The sequence below is a fragment of the Ovis aries genome, chromosome 24 (genome assembly GCF_016772045.2).
Source record: "Ovis aries strain OAR_USU_Benz2616 breed Rambouillet chromosome 24, ARS-UI_Ramb_v3.0, whole genome shotgun sequence".
NCBI classification, from domain to species: Eukaryota; Metazoa; Chordata; class Mammalia; order Artiodactyla; family Bovidae; genus Ovis; species Ovis aries.
In genome coordinates, this window is record NC_056077.1 from 9723803 (window position 1) to 9738684 (window position 14882).

General features: G+C 35.7%; 1 protein-coding gene across 11 annotated transcripts in view; it reads left to right on the top strand.

The window, feature by feature from the left end:
- ATF7IP2 (activating transcription factor 7 interacting protein 2) overlaps positions 1–14882 on the top strand; it is a 54887-nt gene that overhangs the window by 20535 nt on the left and 19470 nt on the right. For all 11 annotated transcript variants that reach the window (XM_042239803.2, XM_012104096.5, XM_060405868.1 and 8 more), the window contains 4 exons: positions 372–496; positions 4615–4749; positions 5310–5405; positions 8342–8499. In XM_042239803.2, the coding sequence (XP_042095737.1) occupies positions 372–496; positions 4615–4749; positions 5310–5405; positions 8342–8499 (514 nt within the window). The remainder of the gene's footprint in view (positions 1–371; positions 497–4614; positions 4750–5309; positions 5406–8341; positions 8500–14882) is intronic.

Genomic DNA, 14882 nt, shown 5'->3' on the forward strand with positions numbered 1-14882 from the left:
GGCTACAGAATAATCATTTAACAAGGTGAATTTTAAATTGCTTAGAAGTAATAGTAGCGTCACCTAAAAATAATGTGAGACCACTCAACTATAAATAGAAGATCTAATGCTATAATTTATTCAGTTATTATTATTATTAAATAAGCATTAAATGTATATTATGTAAGATGGGAGGAAAGTATATCCCAAACGAGTACTAAGATTTTTTTTTTTAATTTGTTGGAATTTTTTATACAATTATATTTTCTAAAAAATGCTCCATGGTCACATTTTAGTTTTTAAATTTGCTTAGGGGTCCCTAAATTAGAAAATCCTCCTGTTTCTTTCATTAGAAGGAAAATTTTTATCTCTGATCTTTTCATCTTCCCAAGGCCATAATCAAAAGAAGAGGATGTTTTCAGAAAACAAAGAAAATGTTAAGCGTGTGAAAACTTCAGAACAAATTAATGAAAATATTTCTTTAGCTCTGGAAAAGCAAACAGCTTTGCTGGAACAGGTAAAATATTGGCCTTAAATATTTGCTTCAGAAGCTTACTTTTTAAAAGATAGTAAAAGTTAATTGATCTACACAGTGAGTACAGATAACTTTCATGATGAAGGACTGGTACATGAAGACTGAATTAGCAGGTGGAGGTATTAGGAAAAAATAATTGTTTACATCACATCTCTGCTGCTGCTGCTAAGTCACTTCAGTCGTGTCCGACTCTGTGCGACCCCATAGACGGCAGCCTACCAGGCTCCCCTGTCCCTGGGATTCTCCAGGCAAGAACACAGGAGTGGGTTGCCATTTCCTTCTTCAATGCATGAAAGTGAAAAGTGAAAGTGAAGTCGCTCAGTCATGTCTGACCCTCAGCGACCTCATGGACTGCAACCTACCAGGCTCCTCCACCCATGGGATTTTCCAGGCAAGAGTACTGGAGTGGGGTGCCATTGCCTTCTCCACATCACATCTCTAGATCCTTGAAAATGGTCCTTTACAGAGAAGCCTACAGAATCATGTGAAGGGAGGGAGCTGTGGTATTAATAGAGAATAGGCTTTTCAGTCAGTATTTTGCTCAAATCTTTCAAGTCAGATACTACATGACCTTGAGTTTCGTTCTGTCTCTTTTATACTGGTCATGGGATTCTTTGATCTCCAGCTATAGCTGTTTGTTATCACAGTTGATACTTCATAGAGTCAGGGAGCTCAGACATTCATTGTAAAGTCCTGCTACATTTGGGTTCACTTGCTGTCATTTCCAAGTTTGTACCGATAATGTTGCATTATCTGACATTTTGCTTTTCTGGCATTAAATGCACTTTTTCTTTTCTTTTTGGCCTATTTCATCTCATTGTATTACAGTTTCTATACATGTCTGATTTACTCTGAGTTTGAGTATAATGAGCTTCAAATTTAGTAGGTCCTGTATCAGGACTTGTTTTGATGGTCATGTTTGCTATTTTATTACCACTGAAATGCTACAACTAAAAGTCATTATGTGATTAATGTCTGTCATTAGCTATAATGGATCACAATTTCTCAATCCAAACTATCCTACTGTTTCAGAAACAAAAATACCACTGTTTCTAACACAGGCCATTACAATTACATAGTTACGTATTATATGAATATAGATTTGCATAATAAACGGAAACCTTTTGAAAGACTCAAACAGAATCAGCTTAAAAGGTGAGGCAACACTTTCACCCTTTCTATCTCTTGCTTTCTTCTGCAAGGCAAAGAAGACATTAAAAAAAAAAAAGTAAGTATTCTGCTGTTTGCAAGAATGAGGTAGCAGAATTATGTTAAGCATGTGTGTGTGTGTGTGTGTACGTGCATATGTGCATGCATGCTCAGTCTCAATCGTACCCAGCTGTTTGTAGCTCCATGGGTTGTAGCCCACCAGGCTCCTCCGTCCGTGGGATTTCCCAGGCAAGAATACTGAAATGAGTTGCCATTTCCTATTCTGGGGATCTTCCTGACCCAGGGATCCAACCCACGTCTTTTGCATGGATATAGCTTAAGAGGTTGGGGATTGCAGATGTGTTATTCCCAGTGAGTTAGTAGCTGAATTCAGTAATAAGTTCTGATGTGGACATATAAAGACAAAATTTATTCTTTGAACATTTTAATTCTTCTGGCATGGAAAAATCAGTTTCATTCACTGCTGTTATCTGCCTCACAAAATAGTTGGTCCACATTGACGCAGAATATGGTCCTTTTCCATTGAGGTTTGGAGAATGCAGTTTATTTGTTATCCCCCTGAGCCACTACCACCAGAAGTTTCTTGCATTGTCCAGACACAAAGGTTTTTAGCTAATTCCTTTTATCTGTCTCCCGGTAACTAACTCTCACTCACTTGATATTTTAATTCCTGTCTAAACAGTTGACTGTCTAAACCACATCTGTTTTCCTCGTTTGAATCCCAGTGGAATAGGGCTTCCCATTCTGACATTGTTCTTTCCTACTGAGAGAGTGTGAAAGCTGTTGACTCATCTTTTGAGGTTTCAAAAGGATCTTGTCCTAGTGTATTCCAGTTAAATTACTGAAGTAGACGGGGTTTTCTTCTGAAGTCTAAGTTATTCACCCTATGCACTATTGTAGAAGGTTGAGTCAGATACATAATTGCCAGTCTTTCTCTAATATTTAGGCCACTTTGCCTGCCATATGCAAATTGTAGCTAGAACTTCATCTGGATTCCATAATTTTAGTCACATTACCATCGGTAGAAGACATTTATGAGGTATTTGGTGGAGGTTATTGTGCCTTCCTTCTATATGAAGAATGTCACCACTAAGTGAGAACGAATCTCTCTGCTACACCATAGGAATCATGCCTTAATGGGCAGTTAGTCCAAAGTAATGAAGTTTTAAGAGTCTGCCTTCATCTGAACCATCAAGAGTACTTATTTAAATTGTGTTTATTTTACACTGAGCCAATTGTTTTACACTAATAATTGTTTTAAGCTTCTTTTTTCTCAAACTTACCTGATGAGAATCATTAGTGGTGCCTTTCCAGGAAATTGTTTGATGAATCCAGGTTAGGGCCCAAGAATTTGTGATTTTTAACAAGTATTGCATGTGATTCTTCCTTACCAGGGAAGTTTGATGAACACTGTGTTCCTTTTGCTTCTTAGCAAGATAGTATTTCCCTAAACAGAACGGACATGTTTTTCCAAAATTTCATTGGGGTGTGAGCTTCACATATTGACCTTAGTCAGTGAATTGGCAAGCATGCAGTAATGCATAAAAACCTTACACAGGTTGATAGGTAACGGCTGCCAGTAAAAATAGTATGAGTTTCTGAGCATTTACTTACATAATACGTTTATTTTAAGCAGTTAGTTTAATCAGATATTCAAAAATTGTAAAGAGTACAAGTGATAATCATGTCTGATAATGTTGAAAAACCACTGAAGAAATGTTATTGAAGCACTACAGAAGAAATAGAGTAGACAGAAATTTTGAGGAGCAAGAACAATTGGGAATGAGAAGATAAAACCTTGGGAATAATCAAAAGTACTGATTATGACTAGTCATCCAAGTGACATAAGTATAAATGAGTTTAACATAGAAACTGTTCTAATTTTGAACCCCAAGTTACAAGATACTAGGGGAAGATATAAATATTACTAATAAATATCTTAATTATATCATGACAGGTTTTTTACTAAAAGAGACTACTCTGTTGTGAGAGTTGCTTAAAGGAGCATATACATTGAACAAACACCTGTAGTGAATATTTCTGAACGTATGGCTCAGCAGAGCTGTTCATTTCCTTGGGCATTGAGATTAATTATGTTCCCTGAAAACAGGCCAATCTATTTTCTGAAAACCAGCCAGATAATGAAATTCATTAGTGTTTCATGTGCTAACTACTATAATCTGATAGAATAGCATGCATTATGCCAGATAGCATTAATCACATAATTGTCACTAGTATCTTACAATTTTAACAATAAGTCCTCCCTACTCCCCATCCCCACCCCCAACATAAAACTATGTATGGAGATTATTTTGCTTATTTATGTCCTTTCTTTAAATTTAGTATTCTCCATTTTATAGAGCTCTTATGCATGTTATCTTTTTATGTTCTTACGAAAATCCTACGAGCATCCCTTTTTCAACACTATGACATCTGTCCATTTGTGGACAGGGGAAATGAAGCTCAGAGGTTTTGTGACTTCCCAAAGGTCATATAGCTTGTTAATGACAGGGTCAAGGCTCAAATTTTCATAATTTGCTTTATACCTGCTACAGATCAACCAGCCATTTGAGATAAGTACAGTCTCTTCATAGAGTACTAGGTTTTAGTTATGGTCATTAAAAATATATATAAATGGGACTAAATAGGCTTTAATTTAGGAATTCAACTGAAACTGTAGGAAACTAAAATTAGTATTGGGAGCATAAACTTAATTTCTAGCTTATACATTTGTTTAAATGTTAGATGTGTTCTGCTGAATTTGATTTTTAACTTTTATAAAACTTACTGATATAGTAATACAAATATATAAATAAAGTACATTTACTAGTTACAATAAACCTAGAAAAAAGCAAAGCTGTTTTCAAGAAGTAGAAAATAAATTGCTTTTAAATTTGAAACATGGAGTGTTTTGTATTTTTAAATTCTAGGTCAGACATTTGGTTCGACAGGAGATCTATAGTATAAATTACAAACTGTTTGATAACAAACTGAGAGAATTGACTGAGCGCATTGGGAAGACACAGTGCAAGAGCAAACATGAAGCAGTAGCAGATGAACTCTTCGTAAGTTTCTAACTTCATCTGGTTTCATTCGAGTCCTTTTAAAAAGTAGAATTTAATGATGTTACACATGTTAGGAAAGGAAAATAAAGGTAGACTGAAATCTGATCCCTGGCCACAACCTGATATATTAATACTATACATAGAATTTATTGTACCTCAGCTGTTTTGGTCCTTGAGAAATACTTGTAGAGCCATCAGCCATTTGGTGTCAGTTCAAAAATACATTTTGTATTAGAGTTTGTATAAGCTGTTTCAGGCTTTCTTTAGGGGTTTTTTTTGTTTGTTTTATTTTGTTCTTCTAAGGTTACTTGTAGATTGGTATTTCTATCACCATTAATTTTATGGTGAGCTAATTAGAAGTTTCATTTTCCTTTTTAATCTTCCATTCTTGGACATGTTATACTAGCATCAAACCTGATTTAAATGTTTGTCTTACATAAGAATTTCTCATATATTTGGTGGATGCCTAAGACTCACAAAACTACATGGGCAAGTAGTTTTCTCGCCATCTCTATATGATGTATTTTTTGGTACTCTGGTTTTGTTTTTGTTTTTTCTAGGCAAAAATAGCAAGACTTCAAAGACGTGTTAGAGCGGTGTTATCTCAAAGGCATTTTGTGGAACCAAACGTGGTACCCAACAATACAGTTTGTAAGGTTGGTATAAATGTATAGGAGTTTTAATAACTTACTTGACTCACATTATAAGTAGTTGGATTGTAAGAAGAGAATATACTTCTAGATGAAGACATAGGTTTAAAAGATAATAAATTTATACTTAAGAATATTCCTATGACTCTGGAGAAGATACCCTCAGATAGCCAAAAGTAATGCCACTTGTATTTCTTCTATAAAATGAGTAGAGAGGTGATTTGTGATCACCTAGACTGCCTCCCTCTCTGTCATTTTATCAGGATGAAAATTTCAAATGTGCACAGTAAAGCTAAAAGAATTTCACAGTGAATGCTTGTATAGTCATTGTCTATCTTCTACCTTTATTTTTTTTAATATATTTATATTTGTCATGTATCTGTCATTCTACTCATCCCGCAAGCCATCTTTATATTTGGTCCATTCATAAGTACTAATATATTTTGTATCAAAATATACTTTGCAGTGTCCACTTCAAAATATCTTAACATGAGTGTCATTAAATAGAGCTTAGGATCTGATTATAGTTTTTATATAAAATTTAAAATAATCTTAAGTATACATTCACTGAATTTTTTTCTTCTGTCTTTATTCCCTTCAGTTTCATATAAGCACTAGCCTCAATAACTCAATTGCAAAGCATTTTCTTCCCTGTTTTCTGAAAGTTTGTGTAAGATTTTTATTACTTCTTTAAATATTTGATAAAATCCACCTCTGAAAACCATTTGGGCCAGAAGTTTTCTTATAAGAAGACTTTTTCCTGAAAATATAATTCTTTAATAGTATAAAGCAATTAAGATTTTTGTTTCATCTTGTGTATTAGTTTTGTAAGTTATCTCAGCAAGGAATTTGTCTATTTTATCTAAGTTGTTGGTTTTGTTGGCATAAAGTTATTGATAAAATTCCCTTGTCATTTTAATATTTGTACATCTGTAGTGATATACTCTTTCATTTCTGTTACTTGTATAATCCATGTTTTCTTTTCTTTTTTTTTTTTGATCAATCTTATTTTAGATGTAATATGTTCTTTTTCCAGCTTCTTAAGAGAAAAAGAGCTTTAATTTTTAACCTTCTTTTCTACTAGAAAATATTTAAAGATACAAGTTTTCTTCTAAGCACTGCTTTTTCTAAGCATCCTCTTAGCACTTATATTATGTAATTCTCAGTGTAGAGAGTATAATAATAATTTGTATTATACTGTATTTTTGTTTTCCATTAGTTCAAAATAATTTATTTCTCTTGTATTGTTCTTTGATCTGTGAATTATTTAGAAGTATGTGTTTAATTTCCAGACATTTCTAGCTATCTTAATTTTATTGATATCTGTTTTGGTCAAAGAACATACTATGTAAGATTTTGATCTTGAGTTATTGACACTTAGTTTATGCCCAAGGTATGCTTTTCCCTGGTGAATGTTCCATGTAAACTTGAAAAGAATATTGGGTGTAATATTCTATAAGTTTCACATCTGTGCTAATTGTATCAAGATGGTTCATAGTGGTGAATCATAGCTCCCAAAAGATATCCTGACCTAATCCCCAAAACCTGTATGTTATTAAAAGAAGCTTATAAATGAGAAGATTATCTTAGTGGGCTCAATATGATCACTGGGGTCCTTATAACAGGAGTGAAGGTTAAAGACAGAAAATAGAGATGGGACAATGAAAGCAGAGGTTGGATGATTGCACTGAAGATGGAGGCAAGGGTTACAAGCTAAGGAAGGCTGGCAGCTCCTAGAAGCTGGAAAAAAGGAAATGGATTCTCTCCTGAAGCCTCCAGAAGGGGATCCAGCCCTGCTAAAACTTGATCTAAATAAAACCAGTTTCAAACTTCTGGCCTTCAGAAGTATGATAGAATAAATTTCTGTTGTTTTAAATCCGAGTTTGTGGTAATTTGTTATCACAGCCTCCAAAAACTAATACAGGATGTGGTATCAGGAAGTATGGTGTACTGTTGTAACAAATACCTAAAATGTGGAAGTGGATTTGGAATGGTAGCAGCTGGAGGAATATTGAGGAACATGATTTTTCAAAAGCTTAGATTGCAATGAACAGACTTAGTAGAAATATATATGTTAAAGTCTGCAAATAAGGGCTCAGGAGGAAATGAGGAACATCTTAGAGAAACTTTATATATTTTAAGAAAATACCTAAATCTCCATAAACAGACTGTTGGTAGAAATATGGGCATTTAAAAGCACTGTCTGTGAACTCAAATAAGGAACATTATTGGAAATTGGGGAGGAGGGAGTTCTTATTACACTGTGGGAGAAAGCTTAGCTGAAATGTGAACTACAGTGATATAACATGGAAAGCAGAATTTATAAGTGATAAGCTTGTATTTTTATTAGGCTGTTGAGATTTTGAGCAAAGTGTTGAAAGTTTGGCTTGGTTTCTTGCTTCTTACAGTAAAATGGGAGAGAGGAGATAAATTGAACGAGAAACTGTTTAGCAAAAAGGAACCAGTATTTGATTTGGGAAATTACTAGACTATCCAAAACTCATCAGTTAGAGAAGAACAAGTTGGAAAATTGATTCATTTCTGGTCTTCACTTTATTACTATAAGTATAAAAAATAAAATTTTCTTTTTTAAAGCAGAATGTTTATTAATTCCTAAAATTCAGTATAATAGGAATAAAATATCTTCTTCATTCTTCTGTGTCTGAGTACTTAGGTTTTTGTTTTTCCTTCTTTTAAAGCTAAGAAGTTGCTTCATGTTGTCATTTTTATTTCTTTTGATGTATTTTTTTAAAAATTCATTTTGGCAGAGTAACTGCAATCATGGTCATCAGCCATTGATACACATATAATTTGTTTTACCATATGTATGCAGAAATAGTGTGAGAACAATTTCCAAGTGAAATTTTAACCTATCAATTTTGTGTAGAAGACCACAGTTGGTAACACTCCCCTCAACTGCTTTTTCCTCACCCAATTAACAGGTTGCAAATTCAGAGACGGTGAATTTGGATGAGAATCCAGAGTCAGTTAATAGTCCACAGGAAAGGAAAACTGTGAAATCTGAAACTTCTAATCGTTCAGAAAAAGCAAGTGAAAAGAGTCATTGGTCACGGGAACATAATGAAGCTGTTTCTGAAAGGTACGCATATCTATAAAAATGCATGAACTTGCTTATCTAAATGTGTTTGTAAACACATGTACTCTTTTTCTCAATGTAAAATAGCTTAAAGCTTCCTATTTATATGAAAACTGTTTGTGTCCATTATAAAGAAATTGGTTCTCCAAAAGTTTAATTGTTGTTTTAACTGTACTAAATAAAACTCTGAGTTGGTTAACTGATCAGGTTTTTCACTGTGATGCTTTCTATTGATATGGCAACCAGAGTGATAAACTGGATCATTCTAGTAGTTTCCACTTCTACACATAGAAGAATCAAGGCCCTGTGAAACAGTGATTTTTAAAAAATTACACAGAAGAGTAAGATTAGGAAAATAATACAAGGAAAAAAGTGACTAAAATTAGTTCCCTGCATGTTGGAAGTATATAGTATCACAATAATGTCAAATTAGAGTGAATAGACTAACTTATTCATCTAATTGATCACAAAGCAGCTGAGAACACACCTGATCTCCAGTCTAGTCTCATAAAAGATTTGAGACTGGCAGGGAAGAACTAGTTTAGTTTAACAGAGAAGCTTGATTAGTGATCTTGGCCTGGATTGATGTTCAAGGGTAGAGGGGTGGGGACATTTTAATGAATTATTTCCACTGGTGTCTCTCAACAATTTTTGAGCTTTATAATATTATTTATTTACTTAACATTCACTCCTTAAAGTATCCTATGATTTTGCTTTTATATGGTAAATTATACCGCAGCTTTTAAAAAAGAGGAAACTATATAACCAAAAGTAAGTGAGTTAAATAATGGCCATTGAATGGAGAATATCACTCTTCTTCCCCAAATGATTGTGCGTTCTCAAGGATGCTGTAAAATTGAAGAGAAGCATTTCAGATCTACGCCATTTACATGCAGTTCTGACTCTTCAGAAGAAATCCTAATGTTCGTGATATTGAGGTCTGCATTCTAGTTTGAGTCAGGAGGCTGCTGTGAAGAAGGCATTTACTTAGTTGGCAAAGAAGAGAGTCACATTTCAATGAGCCTTTATTGCTGCCACTTACTGATGCCTGTGCTGAAACTCATAAAGTGACAAAAAAGAAAAATAAAATGCTGTTGATATAAGTGAAAACGTGAAGACAGCATTAAAATAAGGCTATGGTTTTTCCTGTGGTCATGTATGGATGTGAGAGTTGGATTGTGAAGAGGGCTGAGCGCAGAGAATTGATGCTTTTGAACTGTGGTGTTGGAGAAGACTCTTGAGAGTCCCTTGGATTGCACGGAGATCCAGCCAGTCCATTCTGAAGGAGATTAGCCCTAGGATTTCTTTGGAAGGAATGATGATAAAGCTGAAATCCAGTACTTTGGCCACCTCATGTGAAGAGCTGACACATTGGAAAAGACTCTGATACTGGGAGGGATTGGGGGCAGGAGGAGAAGGGGACGACAGAGGATGAGATGGCTGGATGGCATCACAGACTCAATGAACGCGAGTCTGAGTGAACTCCGGGAGTTGGTGATGGACAGGGAGGCCTGGCGTGCTGCGATTCATGGGGTCACAATGAGTCGGACACGACTGAGCAACTGAACTGAATTGATGCAAAGTTTATCAATGGCTTATACCTGTGATACGAACAATTCACCTTTCCATGCTCTGTAATGAAAGCAGAATGTACAGTTTATGAAACTGTTTCAGGCAGCATTCTCAGCCCAAAGTGAGTGTGAGAATAGGTGTATACAAGAAATGTGCAACTTGACCCCGGTAAGTAAGTAGGTGAGGTTCAATGGTGAATTTTATAAAACATTTAAGGAAGAAATAATACCAGTTTTAAACAAACCATACCAAATATAAAAAAAAGAGGAACTATTCTCCAGTTCATTTCATGAGACTAGATACTAAAGTGTATTTAACTCTTGACATGTTGATAATGAAATCAATTGTAGAATTTTACAGAGATGGAAATTACAGTTTACTTATACCCACAAAATGATTCAAATAATCCTAAACAGGAGACCAGTAAACCAAATTCAACAATATATAAAAGTTGAGTTTGTTCCAGGAATGCTGCAATGTTGGTTTAACAATAACGAGTTAACTTAAGTAATGTGCTAGGAGAGTCATCATCAGCTCACAATAGATGTAGGATTTGATAAAATATTTGTTTTATGATTAAAAACAAATTCTTACCAAACTTGGAATAAGAGGTAACTTCTTTAATAACGAGTATCTGTGCTGCTGCTGCTGCTAAGTCGCTTCAGTTGTGTCTGACTCTGTGCGACCCCATAGACAGCAGCCCACCAGGCTACCTCGTACCTGGGATTCTCCAGGCAATAATACTGGAGTGGGTTGCCATTTCCTTCTCCAACGCGTGAAAGTGAAGTCACTCAGTCGTGTCCAACTCTTAGTGACCCCATGGACTGCAGCCTACCAGGCTCCTCTGTCCATGGGATTTGCCAGGCAAAGAGTACTGAAGTGGGTTGCCATTGCCTTCTCTGAAAGAGTATCTATAAAAAACCCTAAAACTAATCTGATAGTGAAATATGGGAAATATTCCCTTTGAGATAAAAATAGAAGGGTGCCTGCTGTTACCACTTTAATGTTATACTGTTATCTTGGCTAATGCGAAAAAAAAAAGAGAAAAATATAAAAGATTTTAAAAAACAGTACATATTATTGCAGAGATGATTGGGGTATTATATATATGTAGAAAATCCAACGGAACTTAACAGATAAATTACTAGGATTAATTAGAGTTTAGCACAATTGCTAAACTCAAGGATATAAGAAATCAGTTGTATTCTTATATACCAAATATGGGCTTCCTGATGGCTCAGACAGTAAAGAATCTGCCTGCAATGCAGGAGAGCCAGGTTCTATCCCTGTGTTGGGAAGATCCCCTGGAGAAAGAATGGCTTTCCGTTCCAGTATTCTTGCCTTGAGAATTCCATAGACAGAGGAGGCTGGTAAGCTACAGTCCATGGAGTCGTAAAGAGTTGGACACGTGACTGAATGACTAGCACACATACGAGATATAAAAAATTAGGAAATGAAAAAATCTTTAACATTATAGTATTAAATATATCAAGTACCTAGAAATATAATTACCAGTCATGTAATAACTCTGAAGGAAATTGCAAAACTTTGAGATGTTAAAGAAGAATTCACTGAAGAAATATACCATGTTTATGCTTTGGACAATGCAGTATTAGAAATTGCTGTTACTTTCATTCAAATTAATTTATAGAGTAAAATTTCAATCAGTTTCATAGTGTGCAATTTTATGGAACTTGACAAGTTGAGTTAATTCTAAAATGGTAAGATAAATGCAGTGGGCTAAGAGGTCAAGATACCTTTTAAACAGAGAAACAAACTAAAAGCAGTTTGGCATCAGACATCAGAACATTATGAAACTGCAGTAATTAGGATAATGTGATATTGGCAAGTGCTGGAATAGAGCTATGTAACAGTACCTGGAAACCTCTACATCGATATATTTGTGGTTTGTGTTGGAGATTGTACGGCAGATTGTTGGGGAAATGATTAACTTTTCAGTTCAGTTCAGTCTTAGTCGTGTCCAACTCTTTGTGACCCCATGCACTGCAGCATGCCAGACTTCCCTGTCCATCACCAACTCCCAGAGCTTGCCCAAACTCATGTCCATCAAGTCGGTGATGGCGTCCAGTCATCTCATCCTCTGTCGTCCACTTCTCTTCACTTTCTGCCATAAGGGTGGTGTCATCTGCATATCTGAAGTTATTGATATTTCTCCCAGCAATCTTGATTCCAGCTTGTGCTTCTTCCAGCCCAGCGTTTCTCATGATGTACTCTGCATATAAGTTTAATAAGCTGGGTAACAATATACAGCCTTGATACACTCCTTTCCCTATTTGGAACCAGTCTGTTGTTCCATGTCCAGTTCTAATTGTTGCTTCCTGACCTGCATATAGGTTTCTCAAGAGATAGCTCGTTCACTTAGAGTTCCTCAGATATGATTGACTCTTGAACAATAATGGTTAGAACTGCTCAGTGTTGTTATATACATAGATATAATGGATTTTTTTCAGTAAAAATTATACCTGTAAGCACCAGTGTTCTTGCCTGGAGAATCCCAGGGACAGTGGCTTCCTGTCTATGGGGTCGCAGAGAGTCAGACACGACTGAAGTGACTTAGCAGCAGCAAGCAAATATGAATTTCTCAGTTTATTTTTGATGTCTGATGTTAATAATACATATACTATCTATGGTATTTTGTATCTTATAGGACAAATATTGATGTAGGTACTGACAGATAATTCATCTTGTAAACAGACTATGAAAATTTACAGTGTCAGTAAATACAGAAGAGTACTGTATTTTCCTTATGATTTTCTTAATATTTTCTATAACTTGCTTTATTGAAAGAATACAGTATATAATATAACATACAAAATATATGTTAACTGACTTTTTATGTTACCAATAAGGCTTCTGGTTAATAGTAGTCTATTACTAGTTTTTGTTTTTTGTTGTTGTTTAGTCATAAAGTCATGTCCATGTTTTGTCATAAAGTCGAAAGTCACGTCTTTCAACACCATGGACGGTAGCCCACCAAGCTCCTCTGTCTATGGAATTTCCCAGGCAAGAATACTGGAGTAGGTTGCCATATCTTTCCTCAGGGGATCTTCCCAACCTGCGGCTCGAACGCAGGTCTCCTGCTTGGCAGGCAGATTCTTTACAACTGAGCCATCTATGAGGCCCATTACTAGTTTTGGGGGGAGTCAGAAGTTTATACTTGGATTGGAACTGCAAGAGGGGCTGGCACCCCTAACGCCCTCATTGTGCAAGAGTGAACTGTATTGACCCTTTCTGTTGCTCTTCATTTCTTCCTGTATTTCCATCAAGGATACTTTTTCTTCTGCCTCAAGAATTCCATTTAATATTTATTTTTAAAATTCTGCCCAGGACATTGTATTTGTCTGGAAAAAATTTCATATGTCTTTAAATGTTTTAACCTGGTATTGAATTATAAGTAGGCAGTTATTTTTAGCACTTTCAAGATGTCATTACCTTGTTTTCAGACTTTTATAATTGCTATTGAATAGTGAGATATCCATCGTATTGTTCCTTCTTTGAGGATAGTGTGTGTATTTCTGTAGCTGTTTTCAAGATAGTCTATATATATCTTTGATTTTCATCAGTCATATTCTGTCATGTGGAGGGGTTAGTTTATCCTGATTGGAGCTCAAAGTTCTTGAATCTGTGACTTCCTGTCTTTTCATTATCTTTGAAAAATTCTTGGCTATTTTCCTTTTAGATACTGGTTTTGCACCATGCTGTCTCTTCTCCCCTTCTGGTATTCCAGTTATATTCTTCTCCTCTGTACACTCCATCTTTTTTGTTCTCTGTGCTATTTCCACCATTTTCTAATTTATTTATTCTCTCTTCAGCTGTATCCAAGTGGCTGTTAAGTACTCACCTATTTAGTTCTTAGTTTCAGTTTAATTTTCCAATCTCTTCTTCCCATTGGATCCATTTTTAATAGATTCAAGTAAGTCCTGTGGTAAAATTCTTCATCTTGTCATCACATGTTGAGCATTTTAATTGCTATTATTTTCTGATTTATTTTTTATTACTCATATCTGGGTCACTTTGAGCTCTTTCTTTTTACTACACATCGTCTTTGCCTTGTTTCTTTTATTTGTATACTATGGCTGCACTGGCTCTTCGTTGCTTTGTGCATGCTTTCACTAGTTGTGGCAAGTGGTAGCTGTTCTCTGCTGGGGTCCCCTGGCTTCTCATTGTGATGGCTTCGCTTAAGGCTCCAGGCCCATGGACTCCAGTAGTTGCAGCATGGAGGCTCAGTGGCTGTGCCTTGTGGGCTCTACAGCACAGGCTTAGTAGTTGTGGTGCACAGGTTCAGTTGTTCTGCAGCATGTAGGATCTTCCTGGACCAGGCAGGGGTCGAACTTTTATCCCTTGCACTGAGAAGTGGATTCTTATCCACTGTGCCACCAGGGAAGTCCGCCCTGTGTCTTATTATACTTACTGATTTTTTTTGTTTGAATCTTGGACATTATGTATTAAAAATTATGGAGGCTCTAAATGATATTATCTTTTATCAGAATGAATTCACCCTATATTGTGGCAGGAGGCAGAGACAGGGACACAGCTTCTTCTACTGGTTTTAAAATGTACCCATAAATTCTTTGATAGTCCTGGCGGCTCAGACAATAACCCACCAAAGTATTCATGCCTGGAGGATCCCATGAACAGAGGAGCCTGGCAGGCTACAGTCCATGGGGTCCAAAAAAGTCGGACATGACTGAGCGACTGATACTTTAACTTTCCCATTATAAGGTTCCTAATTCCTGGCTTGGGCTGTACTTAGTAGTGACAGCAAATAGGATACCAAAGTGGCAAAGTGACAC